The sequence below is a fragment of the Dermacentor variabilis genome, chromosome 3 (assembly GCF_050947875.1).
Source record: "Dermacentor variabilis isolate Ectoservices chromosome 3, ASM5094787v1, whole genome shotgun sequence".
Taxonomy (NCBI): Eukaryota; Metazoa; Arthropoda; class Arachnida; order Ixodida; family Ixodidae; genus Dermacentor; species Dermacentor variabilis.
In genome coordinates this window covers 204,828,223-204,852,012 of record NC_134570.1, presented here as the reverse complement: position 1 = coordinate 204,852,012, position 23,790 = coordinate 204,828,223, and the positions used below count along the sequence as shown (strand labels likewise).

Here is a 23,790-nt window from a genome sequence, read left to right as displayed (position 1 = left end):
ATTGATATCTCACTTGGTAAAGAAAGTTTACTTTGAAAAGAAAGGAAAAGTAAAGCAATAGTCAGATATGTGTTTTCAAGCAGCAAAACTTAATGGAACTTCTATATCACACTACACATTATGCTACCATGGGGGGGGGGGGGGGTGCATCTTTTGCAAGTTTGGTACAAAAGAATCTCAAAGTGGAACACAGTATACCTTCTCAACGTCGTTCTCATCCACCGACACCACTTCACCCGTGGCATCCAAGCGGACACGCAGCTTCCCTTCCTCTTCAGTCGGCGAAGGTGAAGTGCCCGACACCAAGGATGCACCCGTGTAGCCACCCTTGAACAGCACCCACACCTTCTCAGACTTCATCCATAGCCGCTCTGCTGCTATCTCCTCGTCTGTCTTGGCCTGAAGTAGCACCAATGACTGCATTCACGCAACTGGCATACAACTAAGCAAAGACCTGTGCACAAATCGAGCAATGGCTTATGACTGGGAAATAAGCAAGACTACAAGTGTGTTTTTGATCATTCTCTTGACTTTACTTCATTTTTCCTATGGTACATGTGGGATCGCCTTTATCTCGTTTGTTCTTCCCCCTCCCCCACTGCTTACACTGCTTACAAGAGTAATTAGACTATGTGAATGACACTGCAATGTGCGAGTGCAAAGTAGCATCAGTTTTAGATTAGGGGACGCAAGTGGCCCAATATACGAAAGAAACCAAGCTCTGCTTGGTTGTTGCTAGGACCCAAGTTGTTTGAGCCTCCTATAGACCTTTTGCATAATGGCAACAACCCTGTGCACACACAAAACAAGAATGGGTAAATTCAACTCTCTTGAATTCGGCTTAATGCAGGAGAGGTATGAGGGACACAGAAATGTTGAACTGGTAATGGAAAACTGAAGTGACAAGTCTTTTGACTGTAGGGCTTTCTATATGTTCGGAATCGTAGGGTGAAGTAGTCTGCGGCGGGGTTCAAATCTGAAGCAAATAAAAATTTAGCTTTCACTAACTATCATCAGCCTATTTTCTGTCCACTGCAAGACGAAGGCCTCTTCTTTCGATCTACAATTACCCCTCTCCTAAGCCAACCGATTCCAACTAGTGGCTGTGAACTTCCTAATTTCATCGCCCCACCTAGTCATCTGCTGTCCTCAACTAGTATTCCCTTCTCTTGGCACCTATTCTGTAATCCTAATGGTCTACCGGTAATCTGACCTATGCATTACATGACCTGCCTAGCTCCATTTCTTTCTCTTAATGCCAATTAGAATATTGGTTATCCCTGTTTGCACTCTGATCCACATCGCACTCTTCTGGTCTCTTAATGCTACGCCTAAAATGCTCCGTTCTGTCGCACTTTGAGTGGTCGTTGACTTGTTCTCGAGCTTCTTTGTCAGTCTCCAAATTTCTGTTCCCTATGTTAGCACAGGTAGAATGCACTGATTGTACACATTTCTTTTTAATGATAATGGTAAGCTTCCAGTCAGGATCTGACAATGTCTGCCATATGTGCACCAACCCATTTTTATCCTTCTGTATATTTCCTTCTCATGATCAGGGTCTCCGGTGAGTAATTGACATAGGTAAACGTATTCCTTCACAGACTCTAGAGGCTGACTGGCGATCCTGAACTCTTGTTCCCTTGCCAGGCTAATGATCATTATCTTCGTTTTTCTGCATATTAATCTTATACCCCACTCTTACACTCTCCCTGTTAAGGTCTTCAATCATTTGTTGTAACTCGTTCACAGTGTTGCTGAACAGGACAATGTCATCTGCAAATCTGAAGGTTGTTGAGATATTCGCCGTTGATCTTTACTCCTAAGCCTTAGCAGTTTAATAGCTTGTATACTTCTTCCAAGGATGTAGTGAATAGCATTGGAGAGATTATGTCTCCTTGTCTGACCCCTTTCTTTATAGGTATCTTCCTACTTTTCTTGTGGAGAATAAGGGCAGCTGTGGGATCTCTGTAGATATCTTCCAAGGTATTTACGTAAGCGTCCTGTACTCCTTGATTACGTGATACCTTTATGACTGCTGGTATCTCTACTGAATGGCATGCCTTTTCGTAATCTATGAAAGCCATATAGAGAGGCTGATTGTACTCTGCATTTCTCAATTACCTGATTGATGACATGGATGTGGTCCATGGTAGAATATCCCTTCCTGAAGCCAGCCTGTTCCCTTGGTTGACTGAAGTCAAGTGTTGCCCTTACTCTACTGAAAATTAGCTTGGTGAATATTTTACATTATTCCGAAAGTAAGCTAATGGGCCTACAATTTTTCAATTTTTGATGTCTCCCTTTTTTGTGGATTAGTATATAGTTGGCATTCTTCCAGTTCTCTGGGACCCTTGAAGTCATGAGACATTTCGTATAAAGGGCCGCAAGCTTTTCAAGCATGATGTCTCCTCCATCTTCGATTAAATCGACCGTTATCCCATCTTCTCCTGCCACTTTTCCCCAGTACTGGAACGCATCATGTAACCGCGCAAACAACAACGGACAAAGAACGAAGGTGTTTCCTTCTTTGTCCGTTGTTGTTTGCCCGGTTACATGATGCATTCCAACATTGACCACCAACTAGCCTGCCTATCCCTGTTAAATGTGTTACTTTTCCCCAGTTCATGTTTTGCAAGGCCTTTCTAACGTCATCGCTAGCTACAGAAGGAGCCTCTGCAACTTCTTCATTACTACTTCGAATTGAGGAATTGTGGCTGTTGTGAGTACTGTACAGGTCAGTATATAATTATTCCGCGGCTTTTACTATATCTTCGAAATTACTGATGATATTATCCTGCTTATCTTTCAGTGCATACATCTTGGCTTGTCCTACGCCGATTTCACGCTGCGTCCATTTTTTATTGCTTCCTCAGTCTTTCTCACATTATAATTTCGAATACCCCTTGCTTTCTCCTTAGTGATCAGTTCTGGCACTTCCAATTCTATCTGATCTCATTAGTTGGCACACTTTCCTTCTTTGTCGTTTCTTTATTAGGTCCTTGGTTACTTGGGAGAGCTTATCTACTGGCTGCCTTAGTGGTTTACCTCCGGCTTCATTTGCTGCTTCTGAAGCTAGCCTAGTTATGGTTTGATTCATTACTTCTATGTCATCTTCATCTCTCTGTTTAATGCAGCATATCTGTTTGCCAGCCTGAATTGGTCTGCTTTATTATTACCGCATCTAGGTTGGCCTGTTTTTTCCTGACCAATTTTACTCTGTCTCTCTTCAAATTGAGGTGAATCCTAGACCTCACCAACTTATGATCACTGCACTTTACTCTACACTTCTACATCCTGCACTATGCTGGGATTGGCAGAAAGTATGAAATTAATTTCATTTCTTGTTTCACCATAAGGGCTTTTCCAGGTCTACTTTTTGTTGCTAAGCCTTCTGAAGAATGTGTTCAGTATTCGCAGCTTATTCCTTTCCGTGAATTCTACCAACATCCCTCCTCTAGTGTTTCTAGAATCGATGCCGTAGTTGCCAATTGCTTGTTCACCAGCCTGCTTTTTCTCTACTTTTGCACTGAAGTTGCCCACTACTACAGTATACTGTGTTTGCACTCTTCTCGTGGCTAATTCCACATCTTCATAAAATTGATCTACTTCATCATCATCATGACTGGAGGTTGGAGCATAGGGTTGCACCATCTTTACTTCTTCTTATACTTCCATACTTCTTATACTTCTTCCTTCGTCCATACTTCTTATTAAGTTTGATTATGACTACTGCTACCCTCTCATTAATGCTGTAGAATTCGTCCATGTTGCCCACTATGTCCTAATGTATTAGGAATCCTACCCCGTCTAACTTCTCATCTGCGAGTCCTCTATAGCAGAGGACGTGGCCAATAGTAAGCCCTGCATAAGCCTCACCAGTTCTTCTAACCTCACTAAAGCCAATGATATTCCAATTAACGCCTGATAGTTCCTCAAAGGCTCCTGCTAAGCTAGCCTCACTCGAGAAAGTTTGGGTGTTAAAGGTCCCCAGGGTCAGTTTCTATTGACGGCCTGTCCAGGTCCAGAGATCCTTAACACCCTCTGCTGCATTACAGGTCCGACCTCCGCCTTGGTCAGGTGCTCCGTAGCTGCTGGGGACTTGCAAAGTTGTCGAATTTTGATGCAAATGAGAAGAGGATATTGGTACAGGTATTTTGAACACATGCTCTCCCACTGCTTGAGACAGTGTGTAGCAGCAGGAGTGAGAAAGGAAGCGAACCCACCCCGAGGGCCTTGTGTCGGCGGCTGCCCGTGCGGGACAGGGTCCGGTTGCTGCCTCCTCCGAGGGTGGCTCCCTGCACCCCAGCCACGCGGGCCACGATCTCGCACAGCTCGGGCAGCGGCTGGACCTTGAGCAGCACGCGGTCGCCGGAGGAGCGCACCATCTCGATGACCTCCTCGCGCGACCGGTCGTCCACGCTCACGCCGTTCACCTCGAGCAGCCGGTCGCCTGGCAGAAGGCCCGTCGCGCTGCCGCCGCCGCCGGGAAGCGTGCTCGGCTCGGCGAACATGAGCGTGCGGCGGCGCTCCTCGCCGGCGGCCAGGCCGTCGGAGAGGGCCGAGCGGCGCAGGGAGAAGCCGAAGTCGCCCGACGGCTGCCGCGCCACGCTCAGCACGCGCGGCTGCGGACACCGGGCCGCCGTGCGGATCGGTGGCAGGGGCCAGCTGCGCACCGCCTGCCCGGGACCCGGCGCGCCCTGCGAGGCCCTCCGGATGGCCGCGAAGCGATGCTGCAGCTCGCCGTACTCGACCTCTGCCGGCGGGTGCCCGTTGCGCACCGCCGTCTTGAAGGCGTCCACCAGAGGCTGAGCCGTCAAACTCGTTGACCGCGGCGCGGGCCTGTCCGGGGGCTTGGACTTGGGCACGCTCAGGGTCCGGGCCACCGCCGGCTTCTTGGGAGGAACCGGCGGGGGCCTCTTACTGTGGCCGCCGTCCTGCTGCACGGGCGAGGGGGAGGAGGAGTCGTGGGGCAGGGTGCCCCCACTTCCGCTGTGGTCGGAGAAGTCCTCCTCTTCGGCGAGCGGCGACACGAGCCCGCTGCCCGGCGCCGGGATCGGCCCGGAGATGACCAGATTCCGTCGGCGGAACTCGCTGCTGGACAGCTTTCCCGAAGACTTCTTGTCGTCCCCGCCGCCTCCCCGCCGCTTGGACTTGTCCTCCTTGTCCTTGGCCTTCTTCCAGGGAAACATGGCTGCTCCTCGGCGGGGCACCCCGTGGCCTCCGTGTTCGCGTTAGACGAGGGCTCCCGGGGCTACCTGAAGGGCGCAAGGAAAAACATTTTTGGAAGCCTACCTGGCCAAGACTAAACTACCGAGATTCAAAAGATCCTTGTCACGCCGAGGCGCAGCCTTTGCGGGCACGCGAGCCGCCACCCATCTCGCTCTCTCCACTGAAAATGGCGGTACTGTTTGTACTGCTGACCAACTCTTGCGCTTTAACTTTCAGTTTTAGACCGTTAGTAATTCCGAGTCAGCTTTCCCTAATATGACACAGATGTTTCATGTAGTACATTGTCTAAACAGTGCATAACCGTGAAATAAACTTTATTTAGTTAACTACATCTTTCAAATTAGACAGCTTTTAAACCGCTCAGGCATGCATCAAAATAATTAAATGCTAATGCAGTGCGACCTACCCAGTCACACGAGTTTGTCACACCGAAACCCACGACGCTAAGTCAGTGCTACAGGGTGCTGTGTAGTTACAAGATTCAACAACTTTCTCGCACATATAAACGCTCGCCAGGGGCAACGAAAAGAACTATGATGCTTCGCGCTCATCCTACAACGTGTGTGGCGCGTGTGTAGATCCGTGGCGCGTGTGTAGATCCAAGGCGTCACGCGCCAGATACTGACAGCGTCCGTAGCAATTAACAGCTAGGGCGCTTCAGCAGAGATTGCATATGCACTATATATGTATGGTAGCGTGGACTGTGGGTCGAAGCTGAAATTCTGCGGAAGACAGATACTTAGTAGTTTTTTCACTGTGAAATAATTTACAAATGTTGTAATATACTTGGTCTATCCTTAATCTTTGCATTTTATCTGTTCTTTTTTGTTTTTTTTTCATGGGGGCTCAAGCACCTTAATGGGGCATATTACACCTTACATAGTGTGTGTTTTATATATATATATATATATATATATAAGTGGCTTGGCATAGCGCTGCGTGACGTTGCGAAGATTCGCGAAGCAAAGAAGTCGACGGAATAATCACGCACAGCATGCGATCACTGGAACACGCCATGCAGAGGTACAGGGGTGGTCAAAAGTTCCCAGGCCAGAGCGTGTACAACATTCACTGCCAAGCAAGCTGCGGAGCCCCTGGAGTAATTTTGGCACTCAGAAGCTGTGGGTGATGAAAAACAGCAACCCTTAACCTCTTCTCGAAGACCCTGGGGCTCTTCGATATATATGACACGCCACATGGGCACGAAGTCTACGTGCTTGCGCAAGCTGTGGCCTGGAAACTTCTGACCACCCCTGTACACAAAAGATTTCTCGCCAGATGTCTGAGAAGCATGGAGTAGCTGGAGTGATAACACGGTGCACGATATGCGATCGCACTGACACTGCATGGGTTCGAAAAGCGTCCCAAAGCGGGCACACTATACGGGCACCACATAGCGTTCATGTCGCGTAGAAACGTCATTGCGTATGTCGCATTCGTTAACATAAGTGCAATAGGCAGGTATATACGTGATCTATATTAAGCTGCCTCGATGGCTTTACATAATTTGATAAGTTAAAGAAATATTCGCTGACGATTACGAGACTGCCTAATGTGAAATTTGGGTGCAGCATAATACGTGCTTTAATTTGGCGTTATATTGGCTGGCGTGGACAATTTGTGTCGTGCGGCATGTTGCAAACGGAGCGAAGCGTTCACGATGTATTTTTGTGCAACGCTCACAAATCGCCGAAGGATGAAGCAGAAACACGCGGGACAGGCGCTGACTCTCAATTGACGTTTATTTTGAAAAAAAAAAACGTTAAGCAAGAAAGCAATCCGTAATCTTTTAACACGTGACGAACCACCCGAACGTTGCTGTCTTCTTGGCACATGCTCCAAATCTGAAGCGCACCATCAGCGCCTATCTGACGCTGCCACATGTGCTCAACAAATATTCAAATTACTTGTCCCATAGCCGAATCAACGATTGACTGACGCATCCAACCATTTTTTTTTTTTTTTGATGTGAAATGCTTCGATTATTTCATGCGCAGACTGGGCTCCGCGCATCGATAAGACCATAGTGTCGCTGAAATGTTGGGTACAACCACATTCTCGGCAATGACCTGCTAGGTGAGACGGCTTGAGATCAGCCAGTGATGGTTCGTGCTCGCTCAGCCTTACACTGACACACCTTCCGCTTGGGCGGAAGGTGTGTCATTCTGCAGGAAAGGTATGTCATTCTGCAGGAAAGCGGTACCTGATGAACTATGCCAAATTCACAGTCAGCATACTCAGGCGCATGCTTAATGCCACAGGCATTTTGGGGAAATTTCGCTGAAAAGTTTACTCAGTTATTTACTTTGGCACTCATTGCCAACACTTTATTCAGTGAAAAGACGACGACGTCTACTACCTAGCGCGTCGCAACATTCTTTAAGCCATACGAAAGCTTGCGTGCGCATGGAAAGACCACGCATTTCAGTCGCTCATTAGTTGGACTTACTTGATTTCAAAATTTTTTTCACAAGCCCCGGAGATAATGTGAGCCGGGTAGCATGCCTGTGTTAGCCTTTCTACCTGCCCGGGAAAACTCACAAGCAGTCCGTGTACGCACGTTTTTCCTAAAGCTGACCTAATACAGGAAAGCGCCATACCTTGCTTGATTATCATAGAGAGACTTGAACTGTAAATCAACAACGGTGTCAAAGTTGTGGGGTGCTAGCGCCAGCAAAGATGCGTGGGTAAGAATTCGAAGTCCAGGAACGTAATTTCACTCTGTCTTGCACCATTTCTACAGTGAACTTAAACCACGCAGCCCACATTCGCTAAATACTTCGAGAACGTTCGCACATCGCCGGCTATAGTCTTGGCTACAAAAAATTACCAAGAAATCGTTGAAATACCGAAACACATGTTTTACCATTTCAGCAAGGCCCACCACTAACTGCCTATCAACACGGCCCAAAAAATCTCGCTTACTACGGGTGCCACTCTATAAATCCTATACACTCACCGCTTAATCTGCATGTACAGTCGGGTGCAATATGACCTGCAACACCCTTGTTCGTGGTCGAAAGGGTTCCACAGCTGCGCGGCGGCTCTGACATGCAAAATAGCGGTTTAATAAATACCACTAATTGAAGGTGTGTTTTACATGCTATTGTTGCGCTGGACAACAGTAGATTTAAGGGGAAAATATAACAGCTTGAGAAACGATTCGACTGAGATGCCGCAAGTTTCATAGAATGCGTATTCGTCATTGTAGTCACATATGCACATTTTTTACGCCTTTCATGAGTTCATTGTGTGGTAGTGAGTACCCAGCGCCTGTCCCGTTTGTTTCTGCTTCGTTGTTCGTCGATTTGTGAGCGCGGCACCATGAATGCTTACCTACTCGCTCAGTCTTCTATCCTAATGGAGCGAAGTGTGGCTCGACTGCCCTGTGAAATCGCGAGAGGCAGCGCGTGGGTGACGCGTGGGCGCGATTCACAACAGCCGCCGCAGACAGACATCCGCTCACGCAGCGCTTTGTTTCCGTATACGGTATTGGTGGACGCGCTCGTGGCATGCCTTTGGTGAACAGAAGACGGCGCGCTACTCTGGTGCCATCTCGTAGAAGTCGTCGCCGCACAGTCTGTCTGCGCAGCACTACGCTTTTCTTCTCACACTTTCACCACACCCTCTTCCTCCCCTAATGCTTCTGCTACACCCCCACCTCAGCTTTCTTCCTCGCGCTCTCTTCGCTATCGCCATCTTTCATCCCCTGCTGCGCTCCGCGCTCGCTCTTTCATCCTTCGCTGTGTTCGTTCGCTCGGTTACGCCGAGGGACGCCGATGCTAAGCGCAGGAACGGGCGCTTAAAAGCGGTCTAAAACATTAGCTTGCGAAGAAGCCTCACTAGCATGATTCCCTAATGAGCTTATCGTCTTGGTTTGATGTAATTTTCCTTATTTTTTTTATAGCTGTATCTAGAGGCGTGCGAATATTCAAATCCGAATCGAATAGTCCTTGCAATTCAATTCAAGAATTCACTGCTTGAATTTCTCGAATACTCATTTCTGTTCAAATATATGGGGTATCTTTTTTTAGACCAAACACAATTTTATTTCACTTCCGGCAGATAGCGTAAGTGTAGTCCTTCAGCTGGATTACTCGAAGCGGCGGAACTTACTCGCACGAGAAATTAAAATTCGTGATCGACAAATTACCAAGAATACGTTACAAACATTCTAACTAATCAAATTACGCCTCATTTTGCAATTAACGAATTGTAGCCGGTGAACTTGCAAGCCATATCCACTTGGAACAAATTCTAGGGATTGCACTGCTTTCAATATATGCGCCGTGAAACTTGCAGTAAGAACAGATTATTGCTGCCCTTACTTTTTCTTAACAAACCGCCGTTTTATGCATTGAAACACAAAAGTAATTCGAATGCCCATGCATTTCATCGCACACTTTGAGAGTAGTACTGCAATGATAAATCATGTCAGTGATCAAATTTCGATGAAATTGACGTTTCGGGAATGAATATATGAATGTCTCTTTGGGATGAGTATCTCAAAAGTGGTGTCATCGAAAATTCGTTCTAAGTGGAAATGCCTCGCGAACTGATCGGTTTCCATTCGTAAATCCAAATATGTGCCTCAAATTATTTATTTAATAGTTGATTTATGAATTAGTTCTAATTAGTCAATTAAATGCATTTCGATTTCTCGTGCAAGTAACGCCTGCCTTTTCGAGTAATCCAGGTGAAGGACTACAATTACGCTATCTGCCACGGGCGATTTCTTTTTAAAATCTGCATAGTCAGAAAAAAAACAACGGCTGGTATAAGGGATTACAGCACTTGAGTTGCGAGAGAAGTACCGATGCAAATGAGCAGTGTTCCGAACGACTCAGGTGCAGGATATCGAGCCACGGTATTTGAGCAGAGGCACCTTTTGCGCGATGCGCTCGTGACAGAAAACATCTTGCTCAATAATTCATTTATTTTTTATTCATAACAGCGAAGCAGTATACCCTGTTAGGATCGGCCTGCAGGGGTACTGCTCTGCAAAGCGATTTCAGCCCGCTGCAGGTGCCTCGATCGATTCGCGATGGCGGCGCCCTTCAGAGAACCAGCGAGGACAGCGCTAACCAACCGTGAACTTCCTTTGGAGAACTTGACTACGGCGGCGTTAATCCACCATGCGCCTCGTTCGGGGAATCGGCGACTACAGGAGAAAGGTAGCTCTGGAATTCAGAGGCGCCGGACAAGGGACAACCGGCGGCGACGCGGCTGGGGTCGGGCGTGACCACCTGGCTACGGGGACGCAAGACAATGCGGAGGTAAAGCAGGCGTTAAGCACTCTCCATACGTGGGCCAATCCCGATGATAGTGCAATGCCGGGCCGACCCACGGCAGAGGTGAAGCAGGCGTTAAGCACTCCCTATACGTGGGCCGACCCCGAAGATAGTGCAATGCCGGGCCGACCCGCGACGGAGGTGAAGCCGGCGTTAAGCACTCCCCATACGTGGGCCGACCCCGAAGATAGTTCAATCGCGGGCCGATACGCGGCGGTGGTGAAGCAGGTATTAAGCACACCCCATACGTGGGCCGATCCCGCAGATAGTGCAATGCCGAGCCAACCCGCGACGGAGGTGAAGCCGGCGTTAAGCAATCCCCATACGTGGGCCGATCCCGATGATAGTACAATGCCGGGGTGACCAGCGGCGGAGGTGAAGCAGGCGTTAAGCACTCTCCATAAGTGGGCCGATCCCGAAGATAGTGAAATCGCGGGCCGATACGCGGCGGTTGTGAAGCAGTCAGTAGGCACACCCCATGTATACTTGGACCGATGCCGCAAACAGTGCAATGCCGGGACGACCCGCAGCGGAGGTGCAGTCTGCCATCAAGGGGCCCACATGCACAGCTTCGATGGTCATCCTTCTTCACAGAGTGGAAAGGCACTGAGTTTTTTATCAATACTGTAAGCCTTGAAATGCTCATACAGGAGTGGACATACAAACAGTACACGCGTAGCGTTTTGTAAAACAGGGGATGCATCAAGCTCAGAAGAAAAAGGCAATGGGTACCATCGACACGCAATGCGAGTAAAACGTCAGCACAAGGAAAAAAGACATACAATGAGTACGCCATGTAAAGTGCAGGAAGAAGCCGAGCGGAGAAAAATGTATACAAAAGAACGGACACCGGCGCGTGTGCAAAAAGCTGCGGCAAGGAAATGCGTCAGTCGGTCTCCGATTGTTTCCACCTTTTACGCAGCCCATCTGAGAATTCGTTGTCTCTATTTAGGCGAATCAAAAGGGGCGAGGTGGGCATTTTGGCTAGAATTCATTCTGAACGTACACAGCACTGAAGGGGAACGTTTCGCAGAAAATCCGGCGTCCGCTGTCATTTCCGTAAAAAGATTTTCGAACCACGCAAACCCAACCACGCAGGCCCTTTATGTGGTGCAAAGAAGTTAGTGAACTAATTGAATTTGTCAAGGTAATCTACATAGAAATATCGCAAAGTGCGACTTTCACACAACCTACAGATGGTAGCGTCGAATTGTAATTTGATTTTACGAGAAAATATAATTCTGTTACGCGAAAACAAAACAAAAAAAAGACTACAAACCCCTTTTGCAGTGTTTCTACCATTCATAGGAAGGCCATGGCCTCCCATATTTGCGCGCGCAAATCTCACAAGCTATAAAGTGGCGCGTCCGGTTTCTTGCAACACCTCCAGATGACACTCGCCTCCGCCGCACCGCGGCCGACGCAAGACGCCGCGTTTCTACCAGAAAGCTCGCCTTCGTGCATAGCGTTCGCCGCCAGCGTTCCCCGGTAAACATTGGGGGGACATAAGCTCCAGTTGCTGGGAAGCGTGAGAAGCAGCCAGAGAGAGATACAACTTTATTTAGTCGCCTGCAGAACGACGCCATGAGTAATTGGCGCCGCGACGCGGGCCCTGACGTTTTCTCAGCGGGTGGTCTCTACTCAACTCCAGCGCGTGTTACTCCCGCGGTCGGTCACCCTGAGGGGCAACGTTCCGTCGGTTTTGCTCGGCCTTTGTCTTAAAGGGAAGCTGAAGAGTCTGTCGAATTCAATAAGACGCTCATATACGGATGCGAGAACCTTATAAACCATGTAGGTAAAATTTGGGGGTTTTTTTTTCAATTAGGAGCGACGTAATCGTCGGTTAAAATTGCGCTGTAGCTCCGCCCCCCGTCGAATGCCGCGCGCTGCTGCTGACGCTGACGATGCGAGCGGAGACCGGAAACCGCGGTGTTGTGACGTCAACTCTAGTGTTTTGTTCCTTCGCAGCCTGCGCGACCGTGCCTGACCGTGCTTGTTTCTGCGTGCGTTCCATCGTAATCTGCTTCGATCGACCCTGCATTCCTTTGTTGGTGCGTCTGCGTGTATGTAGAGTGGTAGTCAACGCGCGCAGCATCAACTGAAGTGGTGGGCCGATCATGCCGGCTTTCTGTGCAGGCTACGGTTGCACGAGCACCAGCGGCCGCGACGATGTTGTCTTCCATTGCTTCCCACAAGACAAGAAGCTTTTAACGAAGTGGGAGGCTGCTGTGAAGCGAACGAATTTCAAGCCCTCAAGAACAACAGTGCTGTGCGCCAACCACTTCCGTGACGAGGATTATCACGAGAATTTATCATTAAAACGTGCGTTGGGTTTGCCAGTCAAGTCGGCTCGTCTAAGGCCCGGCGCAGTGCCGTCAGTGTTCGCGTACACAAGGAGCTCGTCACCGCTGTCAAGGCTGCAGCTTTCGCGAAAACAAGGAAGCTTGAGGTAAGAACCTGACTGCGCGAACCATTGTTCAGTGTAGTTTAATACGTGTAAGCTAGTGATTGCTACAATGCTTTTTTCAGATAAATGGAGTTTGAGCTGGTGTACCGGTTTTTGTAACAGTGAGGCGTTACGCCTGAATTAACCGACCGTCTCACGTAGCCGACGGAATTCGCCGCCTTCACGACTTTGGTTACGAGTAGTGTGCGGATGGCGCACAGATGAAGGCCACTACACGTATTGCATGAACCGGGAAGCTTTTCACGCGTTTAAACCGTCTTTGTAGATTGCCGACAGCTTTGGACAGCGCACAAATGCCGACGATCGCATCCCCGCTTACGGTCCACGAGGAGGCACGCAGGAACACAACACTACAGTTGTTTGAGCGGAAACGAGCTCACTAGATCGGCGAAAGATCGGCGAGATCACTAGATCGCTTTGCAAAAAACATACTCACCAAAGAGCATTTCCAACACGAGGAGATCCCAAGACTTCGCTTTCGTTAGCGTCGAAAGCACTGCTCGCACCAGCATCGTTTGCTTCTTCGAGAGGCCGGCTCTTCGCAATCGGCTCGTACATGTAGGGAGTAACGCCGAACTCCCCAGAAAAACGCAGTCTCTTTAAATTTTCCATTACCTCTTAATTTTCCATTACAGCACCAAACTACCTGGCACCGTGCTTCATGTGTAACGGCAGCGGTCGGTCACTAGAGTTGACGTCACGAGGCGCCCGACCAATCACAGGCGGAAACGAGACGCGCGAGCTGGGCGTGTCCGCTGCTGCACTTTTCGTCGAAATAAAATATATTTGCGCTTTCTTTCGCTCAATTTCGATACGATATTCGAATTCGGAGGGTTGAAAACCTTTATGTACACATGTTCACTCATTTTTTCTGGAAAACCTTTCAGCTTCCCTTTAAAAGAGCCGCCGAGACCTGCTGGACGGCCCAGGTTTGGCTTTCGTGGTCGTAGCATTCCGCCGCAGCCACGAGTCGCGGCGGAATCATTGTACTTGTCGAAGTTTCTTCGGGGAACTTGGTGCAATCCCATAGGATGTGCGTCAGAGTGGCCCTCTCCCGCTGGCACACGCGGCACACATCACTCACATATACTTTCGGGTACACATGATTCACTAACACTGGGGTGGGTAAGGAACCAGTTTGTAATTGTCTGAACAGCACCGCCTCCACTGGGCTCAGCCCCGAGTGCGGGGGTGGGAAAGTCCTTCGAGCCAGGCGGTGCAACTGTGTAAGTTCGTTGAACGTCGTCATGCGGTCCTTGGCACTACACCAGGTTGGACGGTCGGTTGCAGCGGCGCGGTTGGTTAGCGCTCGCGCCACTGCGTGTGCTGCCAGGAATCTTCGAACCAGGCACGTATCCAGGATTTTTTTTTTCGGAGGGGGCCCAACCCAAAGTGACTTTTCTATGAAAATGGGGCGGGGGGGGGGGGGGCTACCTTTACTAGTACAAACGTGAATAATGCTGGCCGTTCGCCAAAAGACGCGTAAACCCACAAAAGAAAAATGAAATAAGGTGTACCTGTGAGATGCACCTCTCCTTTACCTGACGAACAAGGAACCACAACAAATGGACTCGCGCAGGAAGAACACTACTAAGAACAAGTGAACAAGCGAAAGTCTAAAATAAATATTTCTGGTAGTGTTTTTTTAAATTAGCTCTGGAATAATTATAGATAAATATATATTTGCGGAACAATCACAGTTCTTTTGAATCCATCGTTTACTACTCTACCAAGTGCCAAAACCGACTCGTATTGTTATTTAGCAATTTGCGTAACGATGCGTAGCCGCCGGTCCCGTATAGCGCGTAGAACGCCGGACGCTACGGTTCTAGACGTACTGCGACCACTGCGAAAGGTTAGAGAAAAAAAAAACCACGTAAGCACAGCAGAGAAGTGGCTACGTCAGGCGGCTCGACTGATAACTGTAGAAGCGTCATTCAACACCCACGGAATCATTCTCCACTTCCGGTGGCGTTTTCTCTACTTCCTTTATTAAATACAAAGCTGTTGACCCATAACTTTTCACAAACGACGGTTAAATGTTTTAATTTTCGCTTTTCCTTCCTATTCGGCTGTTGCCTCGGCTCTCTCCCTTAGTAGACTGCGTAATTTCTGAACTCCTTACGACTCTTGTTTCCAGTTGCCAATTTGCGCGAGGAGTGTTCTAAATTAGGGGAAACCCACACGAGGTAACGGGTGACATTCATATTGATTATGGGTTTAGCGGTTGATGCCGGGCTTGATGACAGACACTGGTTCCCATGATCCAATTTTCCTGCTTTCTAACCCATATCATGGTCCCGAGGATCTGCCAGCGTTGCGGTGAGCCGTAACTCGAGGAAGTGATGAGACAAAAGGAAAAGTTAAAGGCAGCTGGCGTTTTCTCCTGATGCAACTCCTTCCAAAAGCACTCAGACCAGCTTACAACGAACTGAATCCCTTTCTTGATCCCTGGATTAGTCTAAACAAAGAGGGTTGAACTAACGAAGGAGCAGCGATGGGCGTGGCCGTTGCAATAGATGGTGACAACTGAACGCATCCCGAGTTAATCGCGCGGGGCACCGAATTGACGAGAAAACTGGCCTTCACATCCCAGGAGATGTCGATAACTACCGCCATCCAAAAGGAGTGAAAGAGGCAGCAAAATGTTGACCGCCGGATAGCTGTCAAGTCTCAAGCTTGATTTGGCGGCGCTCCAGAAATGTGTGTAAGGAGTGGTGGTGTGGGCAGAGGGGGGAGGGGGAGGTATGCCAAGTAATTTCGGGGGGGGGGGACGCCCCCCCCCGTTCCCCCCTTGGGTACGAGCCTGCTTCGAACGCTATCGCGTTCCGCCCTTAAAAGCGAATATTAAGCGTCCTCCTAATTTCTTTTTTGCAATTCATCCGTTTTCGTACTGCACTGTGTTAACAGTTCAAAATGCAGGCAAAGCAGTTTATTATTTGACCAGTCTCCCTGACCAGGCTTGCGTGCCTTAAAGACACTGTGTGGTGCTATATAATCACACTTATTCCACGAACGCAATATTCTGCATGCATGTGCTTACGTACCGTCATCTTGTTCTGTTAATGTGACTATCACGGTGCACCACATAGCTGAAAGCAGTTGCTTGTCATTTACAAGACCCTCGGGCCACCGGACATCCAGTTGCGGACGACATTTTCATGTCCATATCAATGTAAGTAAGCCCCCCCCCCCTCTTTTTTTTTTTTTTTTCTTGTAATGAAACGGGCTCCGCGCACACTTCATACTTCGTTTTGATTAGAAATGGGAAACTACGCGATACAGTATCCGAAGGTCACTTTTCTCGAAAATTCGTATCCGATTAGACGCGGAAATTTCGCCATTCGAACATCCCCTGTGTAGCGATCGACCGCTTCCCGCGCGTTATATGCTCTGTATAGGCGAATGGGTCCACCATGGCTAAAGAACAGCGATAAAACGGACACACGTTTTCTTGGGTTACGTCGGCGTTGGAGCGACTTACACTTTGGAGCTGCACAGAGGGCTGCAACGAGACACAACATCCGGCAAAGGCCTGCAGCCACGGGCGCAAAGTGGGTTCGCACACTCGGCGCGAGTTCTATGCACGGGCGTTAAAAAGCTGCCAGCTAGACCGGAGCTCCTGCTTTCGCTCCATTCCGGCTTTCGCTTGCTGTTTTGAAAACGCATCCGCACTGGTTTGTTTTGCCCCGAAAATTGAGGCCGTCAGTCGGAAAAGCTTGGCTCAGCGCAGTATAGCCGTGTACGTCCAGAGCCGTTGCACTGCGCACGCGCCAACGTTTGTACACACACACACAGCGGCGAAATCTTTCAGATTCTAAATCACAAAATACCTCGAGAGGTTTAATCCCTTCCGCACTATACTGGAACTAACGAAATGTGTGCAAAGTTATGCAAGTGTTTCCCAGAAATGCAGCCTCATGACGACTTCACCCGTCATCGGTAGAGAAAGGGCGAATACCACACACTGAGAAAGATCAAGTCAGTGCAGTCTGGCAAGTAATTTTAAAAACAAAAGAAAACGTTTTCGCTCATTCCGAGTTAATACCTAGATTACTAAAATATGAAACGAAGGTCACAGTTCCAATTATTCATTCCGCACCGAAACGTCAGCGCCGGTAAGGCAGTCCTGACATCACTAATCTCCAAGTATCTCTTTTTTTTTTTGGGGGGGGGGGGGGGGAGGGTTGTGGGGTAGTAAACATTCTCGGAAGCTGTGAAGTTCAGTCTTCGGCTTCTCCAGAATACAATGCAGTCCATATTTGCCGGCAGAATATAACGCTCCAACAGACGCCGTCAAGATCAGTGACGTCACGGTTATCTGGTGCGACAACTTCGATGCGATGTGTCGCCGCCCGAATTTCGTTTCTCGCATTTTATAGCTTAGCGAGCATGCTCTCGCATTAAAAGTGTGTTCTTTTAATGCAATAACAGAGTAATTTACTAATACCGATCTTTCGTGCAGGTTGCATTGATTTGAAGTAAAGAGTTTGACGGAAACCTGTCTGGTTGAGAGCAGACGTGGTATGTAACTGAAAACTGGATGCTGACTGAAAAAAATTAACAGAGACATCTCTAAGAGCTGTTACCTTCACTGTTAACGAAACTCCCGCGCGGGAGACGGAACGTCTATATTATTTATTTATTTATCTATTTATTTGTGGTCGGCGTTTAATTTTCAACTACTTACGCGCTGTAATGACTTCCTTGTATTGGAGAACACTTAAACCTTGTAGTTACGTTTATCTTTCATGTCCAGCTTTTACTTTTTCTTTTTCTGTAAGTACTGAATCACAGACTCGCAGCACCATGCCCAAGGTTCGTCACAGGAATCGCGACAAAAGAGAAGCTCATTGCTTCGCCGAGTGAACGCGACCAGTCGAACACTTCGCCAAACGTGGCGCATTCCCTCCCATTACAGATTTTTCCGTCAGTATTTCTCGATATGGAAAAGGCGTACGATACAACGTGGCGACAAGGCATTTTGCGAGACCTCTCAGAAATGGGAACCCATGGCGACGTGCTTGGCGTTATAACCGAAACTTATATGTCCCGTCTTACGGAATAGACAATGCTAATGGAGCCACGTGCACTGGGTAAGCAGGTGAGAAAAGTTTACCCGCACGTTAATGTCCGCGGTTTTCTTCCTTGTAAAATGCCCGCGTACCGTACATTCGGCGCACGTTGAAAAAACGCGAGGTGGTCCAAATGAATCCGGAGTCCTCCACTACGGCGTGCCTCATAATCAGATCGTGGTTTTGGAAAATGAGGCCCCCCGAATATATTAAACATCATTGCTATCCCGCGCCCACAGCGTTGGCGGCGCAACGCCGTAACCATTACGCCACCACGGCGGGTGACGATGATGATGACCAATTCACCGTGTATTCGCCCCCCGAATACACGCTAGGTGCCTCGAGCGGCCAGTCGCGCGGCAATTTTCGCTGTAGTCGCGGGCTTCTGCCACGCTCGGAAGAACACGTTCATGTAGCCCGTATTGAGCAACAATGTATTGGGAGTTTTTCCGGTCGCTCTGCAATTTCCTCATTGACACATTTAATCTAATTACAATAATTCAGAAGTCGATTAATTAATAAAGACTAATTATTTAATCATGGCGGAATGCAAAAAAAATAATCCGAGTGACCCCAAGCGACGTCAAACAGCATTACACTGGTTCTGTCTAGCTACGTGGCATGCAGCGGCGAGGCCAGAAATTTCGTTGCAGCTATACGCCTCCTCCTTAAAGAATGTGGCGAGGGATCGAATACATGAATAACTGCATTGCCATTGCCAAACATGCTGCAAACGAATTCTAGAACGCCACGCACTGTCAAGAAAAGTAGAATACGCATTTTTTCATAAAAGAATATACTCGTGTATGTCCCAAAAACTGTGCCCGAAAAAACTCATATCAATGCTTCCATGTTTTTTTGTCCATTTAATAAGTAAATAAAATATAACACCAACTTCAGAACAATATCAGTTTGAAAGCATCAAAGCAGTGCATGTCGCTGTTATAAAAAAATTCAAAGGCCATGTAATGAACAAGTTGAGAACAAATATTGTAATGAAACTTTGTCATTGAAGAACCTTGTTTACATTTTTGTACATATACTACGGCCAGAGAGAAATGACGCCGTCCTTCATTCCAATATATTGCGCAGGAGCAGCTGTCACTGGTCCCGTATTGTGAGTAATTGCACCGAACTTGCTTACCTAACATACGTCCGTCCTCAGCTCGAGTTCGCATCATCAATCTGGTCTCCTCATCAAAAATACCTAATTTCCATGATCGAAGCGATACAAAACCGTGCTGCTCATTTCATCTCTCAAAAACACAGCAGGCAGCTCAGCATAACTCAAATAAATACTGATAATACTCTCGAATCCTTAGACACCCGTCGTTCTGTCGCTATCGTTTGTTTGCTACACAAGTATATAAACTGAGCTTATCTTTCACCTCTACCCCTCGAATCCCCCATGCGCATGTCCAATCGATTAAGCAATCATCGCTCTTTCAAACGCATCTACCGGCACACGCAAGCATTCAACTCATCGACACTGCCCTGAGCAATAACATTATGTGATGATCTTCCCAACGAAATCGTTTCAGTAACCGATCACGCATCGTTCCGCAACCGAGTGTCTCAGCTTTATACATCTTAAATACTGTAACTATGTTTCGTTGTGATTACGTGGGGGTGTATTGTCGCCATTTTTTTTGTTGTTTGTTGTGGGTTTTTTTTTAGCGTACCAGTTGTTGCCGTGCGCTTATTGCCTGCGCATTGAACGTGCTTTCTTCACCTCTTGTGTATTTTATATTCTTGCGTTATCGCGCCTTTGCAAACCATAACCTTTTTGTAACTATAGTGTACTTGTGTCATGTTAACCTTTTTTATTATTATTTGTACTATGTAACCACATTGTGTTGTTTGATACTGCGTTGCTTCTGTTAAACTTGTGTTTGATTGAATCGCCCCCTTACTCAATATTCCTGACAAAACCTGAATAAATAAATAAATAAATAAATAAATAAATAAATAAATAAATAAATAAATAAATAAATAATAGTTGCAAAGGAGAGCACATATAGAAAGCAAGATTTCTGCAAAATACACAAAGGCTTGTCAAATGAAAGTGAGCCAATGCGAATATATGACGAACGAGGTACTTTATTTGAAAGTAGTATTCATGAGCATTTAAACATTTGTCCCGCTGACTAACGAGTCGCGTGATTCCCATATCGTAAAACTCCTTGGATTGCTGCTTCAAAAAGTCTGACTCTCTAACGTCATCGTCCGACACAAATCTGGTTCTTTTGAGCTGTTTTCTCAATTGCCCCAAAATGTGGAAGTCGCAAGGCCTGGGCTGTATGGCGGATGTTGCAGCGTTTCCCACTTGACCTTTGCAAGTTTTGTGTTAACCGCATCAGCGACGTGGGCACCGGGATTGTCATGGAGCAAGATTACCCCATTCGTCAGTTTTCCACGTCGTTTGTTCTTGACTGCGACACGCAGCCGATCCGGTGTTTCACAACATTGGAAACTATTGATAGTCTTTCCAGGTTTAGCAAATTCTATCAGTAATGGCCCCTGACGATCGGAAAAAAAGTCAACACCTTTCCGGCGGATATGACGGCCTTTGCTTTCTTTGGGGGTGGTGAATTCTAATGTTTACACGGTAGGGTTTGCCGTCGTGTTTTAGGCTCGTAGTAGTGGCACCATGATTCGTCCCCTGTCGCAATTGCAGACAAGAAGCCGTCACCCTCACTGTGCTACTGGATGAGATGAGTCAAGGCAGCGCCGATCCTCTCCGTCTCCTGGCGGTGGTTCAAAATCTTGGGCATCCATTGCGCACACAAGAGCCGATAACCCAGATGTTCATGAATTGTGGTGTGAAATAAACCGTGACTGATGTTCACGCGCTCTGCCTGTTCATCGATGCTTATCCTCCATTCTTGTCTAATCAGCTCATCATCCTTTGCAATTGTGTTAAGGGTGATTGCACGGTGGCCATGGCCGGGCTTGGATCATCTTTGCAAATGTCACGTATTTCTTTGAACCGTTTGCGCCAACGCTTCACAGTGGCTAATGAAATTCAATGTTCAACGTATACACGACAGTAATGCGGTGACCAATTTCTTTTTGGGAAACACCTTCAGCTGTCAAAAACTTCACAACACCACGCTCTTCAACTTTTGGAGCGTCCATCATGTCACGCAACCATGTTCAACCCAGTGTATGAGAGCATTAAAGAACACTTATCGTCCCACCTGCGTGTCACTTTTGTAAATGAGATGTGCCTGTGTGCTACGCGGATGCCTCGCAGATAATGAACCTAACCATTATTGTGAGGCATGGGTTGGCTAACTTTGAACTGAATCGCCCTTGTACACTGTAAATGCGAAGATACAATAGAATATACAAATACGAATATACAGCTTGACGAAGGGCAAAAAGCGGTTACTGGAAACAAAGTCCACTGCACGTATACACAATATCTCCAACGAGATATCTAAATATATGTATAAGTCTCCAGTAAATCTACGTATCTAAGAAAAAGTCACTGCGTATAATTCGTCAAACAAGTCAAATAAACATGTTGCGCAACCACAGAATCCTAAGCCCCCCACCCCCTTCCTCCACACCACCTGATATATAAGGCGCGACGGAAGGCGGCACGCTTCCTCCCCGCTTTTCTCCCTTGCGCACACAAGACAGCCACCATCGACGGCCTCACCCATGCCACCACCACCTTCCTACGCTTTCACTCGCACATACAGCATGCGGCGCGCGGTCATGATGTTGTCGCCCTTGGACGTCATAGTGTGTGTGTGTGTGTGTGTGTGTGTGTGTGTGTGTGTGTGTGTGTGTGTGTGTGTGTGTGTGTGTGTGTGTGTGTGTGTGTGTGTGTGTGTGTGTGTGTGTGTGTGTGTGTGTGTGTGTGTGTGTGTGTGTGTGTGTGTGTGTGTGCGTGTGTGTGTGTGCGTGCGTGCGTGCGTGCGTGCGTGCGTGCGTGGGGGCACCGAAAAAAAACGCAAAGGAATCATGTTGGTCACAATCGAACGCCTACCTTGGGCACCCAATGTGGCTACCGAAGCAATATCGAAGAAAACGTAAGACGCTTCGTCCACAGAGAACCGTGCGCATACTGCTCGGTATCCTACACCGGCGAGACACGACTTCACGCGTAGAGGTTGCGCTCAAGCGAACGCGTTGTAACGCGTCGAGTGTCCACAGTGATCGCGGCGAGCGACCATTGTTTCTTTTTCTGGTCTGCCAGCGAGAAAGCGTCGAAAGTTCTGCCAGGCGAAAATCCACTCGGTCAGAGCAAACCCAACGCGTACCGAAGTGCGCCCCGCGGTGGTCGGGACAATACGAGAAAAACGCATGCGCCCGGGGCTCGCTTTGGCAGCCCGTGGGTAGGGTAGCGAGAACCAAAAAATTTAAGAGGCCCAATGTGTACTCGCGAATAAAGGTCAAAGTAGAAAAAATAAACAAGAACGTAGTTACTTTTGCTTGCTTTACTGTCTTGACATGGATGCTTCGGCACAGGTGAACAAAATTTTGATATTTTTTTCTGTGACACGACGGCACAGATGAATCACCACAACGCTTCGTCTCATCGGACTTCGCTGCGTGCTTTGTTAACTTGTCTGATAGTGTGTTGATTTGGCTTGTCTGGTTGTATGTTGCAATGTACGACTTTAGAAAAGGTAATACACCTTTGGCGTCAAATGTTTATAACAACATTAAACCCACAAAGTTCAGGAATTTAACCCCTAAACCACGACTTTGGAAATGTTAATGCACCTTTTGCACCAAAAGTTTATGAAAACTTTATACCCATAAGGTTTCGGAATTGAAATGCATGCACTGCGTAGATTACGTGGCCTCCGCGAGATGCCGCGACGAGCCCGCTCGCCATCAAAACGCCCTTGAAACTTGGTGCTCGGACGGGGCTCCCTGCGCTATGTGACTCCAGATGCATGGGCGTTGCCGCGAAATCCAGCCCGAGTTCGCATTCTTCGATCTGACATGTCTTTCCGGGCGTGAAAAAGACATTCTAGACAAAATCCAGAATGATTTCCGTCGCCCGGGGATTGTTTTGCACCGGAGCTGTCATGCGCCTCCAGTGAGAGCGCGAAAGAACTTGGGGGGGGGGGGGGGGGGGGAGTGCAGCCCGATAGCTGCACGAGTCTCTCGACGGCACGAAGCTTGCCACGTTGTCACTGCATTATGCACGACTAAAGCTAGGTTGTAAACCACTAGGTGGTAAAAAAAAGGAAAAGAAAGAAAAAGAAACGCAGCAAGGCGCCACAGCGTGTGAGACTTGACCACTACGGCAGACATGGGCAAACAAACACGCACGCACGCGCGTATACGCGTACACTACAAAACCGTGCCAAGTTCGAGGTCGCTGGTTCGTTTTCCGACCGCCGCATTCCAATTGGGGCAGAAAGAAAAGAAAAGCGCTTTCGTGTGCCGCGCTTTGGATGCACGCCGAAGAAGCGCCAGAAATGAGCCCTCGATGTGCAACCAGCGGCGCCGGACGCGCCGGGCCCCACGGTCTGACTTTGAAAAAACACCGGACCCTTTTCTGGCGATTCAAATGAGCGCGACAAAGGTCTCCACTCGGATGAGTGCGCGCATTTTGCCGCCCGATAAAAAGAGTGCTAAGACACCAAGAACGATCGAGTCGAAGCATTCGCGTTACTGTCGTGATGTGCGTTTGAGCAGTAAATGCGAGTACGAAGGCCCCACGCCGCAAAAACCGACCAACCTCGTCTGAGCACGAGCT

At 48.1% G+C, this 23,790-nt stretch overlaps 1 protein-coding gene across 3 annotated transcripts in view; it reads right to left on the bottom strand.

Annotated features, from left to right (window-relative positions):
• Positions 1–23,790, bottom strand: part of LOC142576602 (unconventional myosin-XVIIIa-like) — a 353,054-nt gene that overhangs the window by 261,627 nt on the left and 67,637 nt on the right. For all 3 annotated transcript variants that reach the window (XM_075686803.1, XM_075686805.1, XM_075686804.1), the window contains exons 2-3: positions 4,224–5,255; positions 199–399 (exon numbers count right to left, since the gene is read on the bottom strand). In XM_075686803.1, the coding sequence (XP_075542918.1) occupies positions 199–399; positions 4,224–5,189 (1,167 nt within the window). In that variant the 5' untranslated portion in view covers positions 5,190–5,255. The remainder of the gene's footprint in view (positions 1–198; positions 400–4,223; positions 5,256–23,790) is intronic.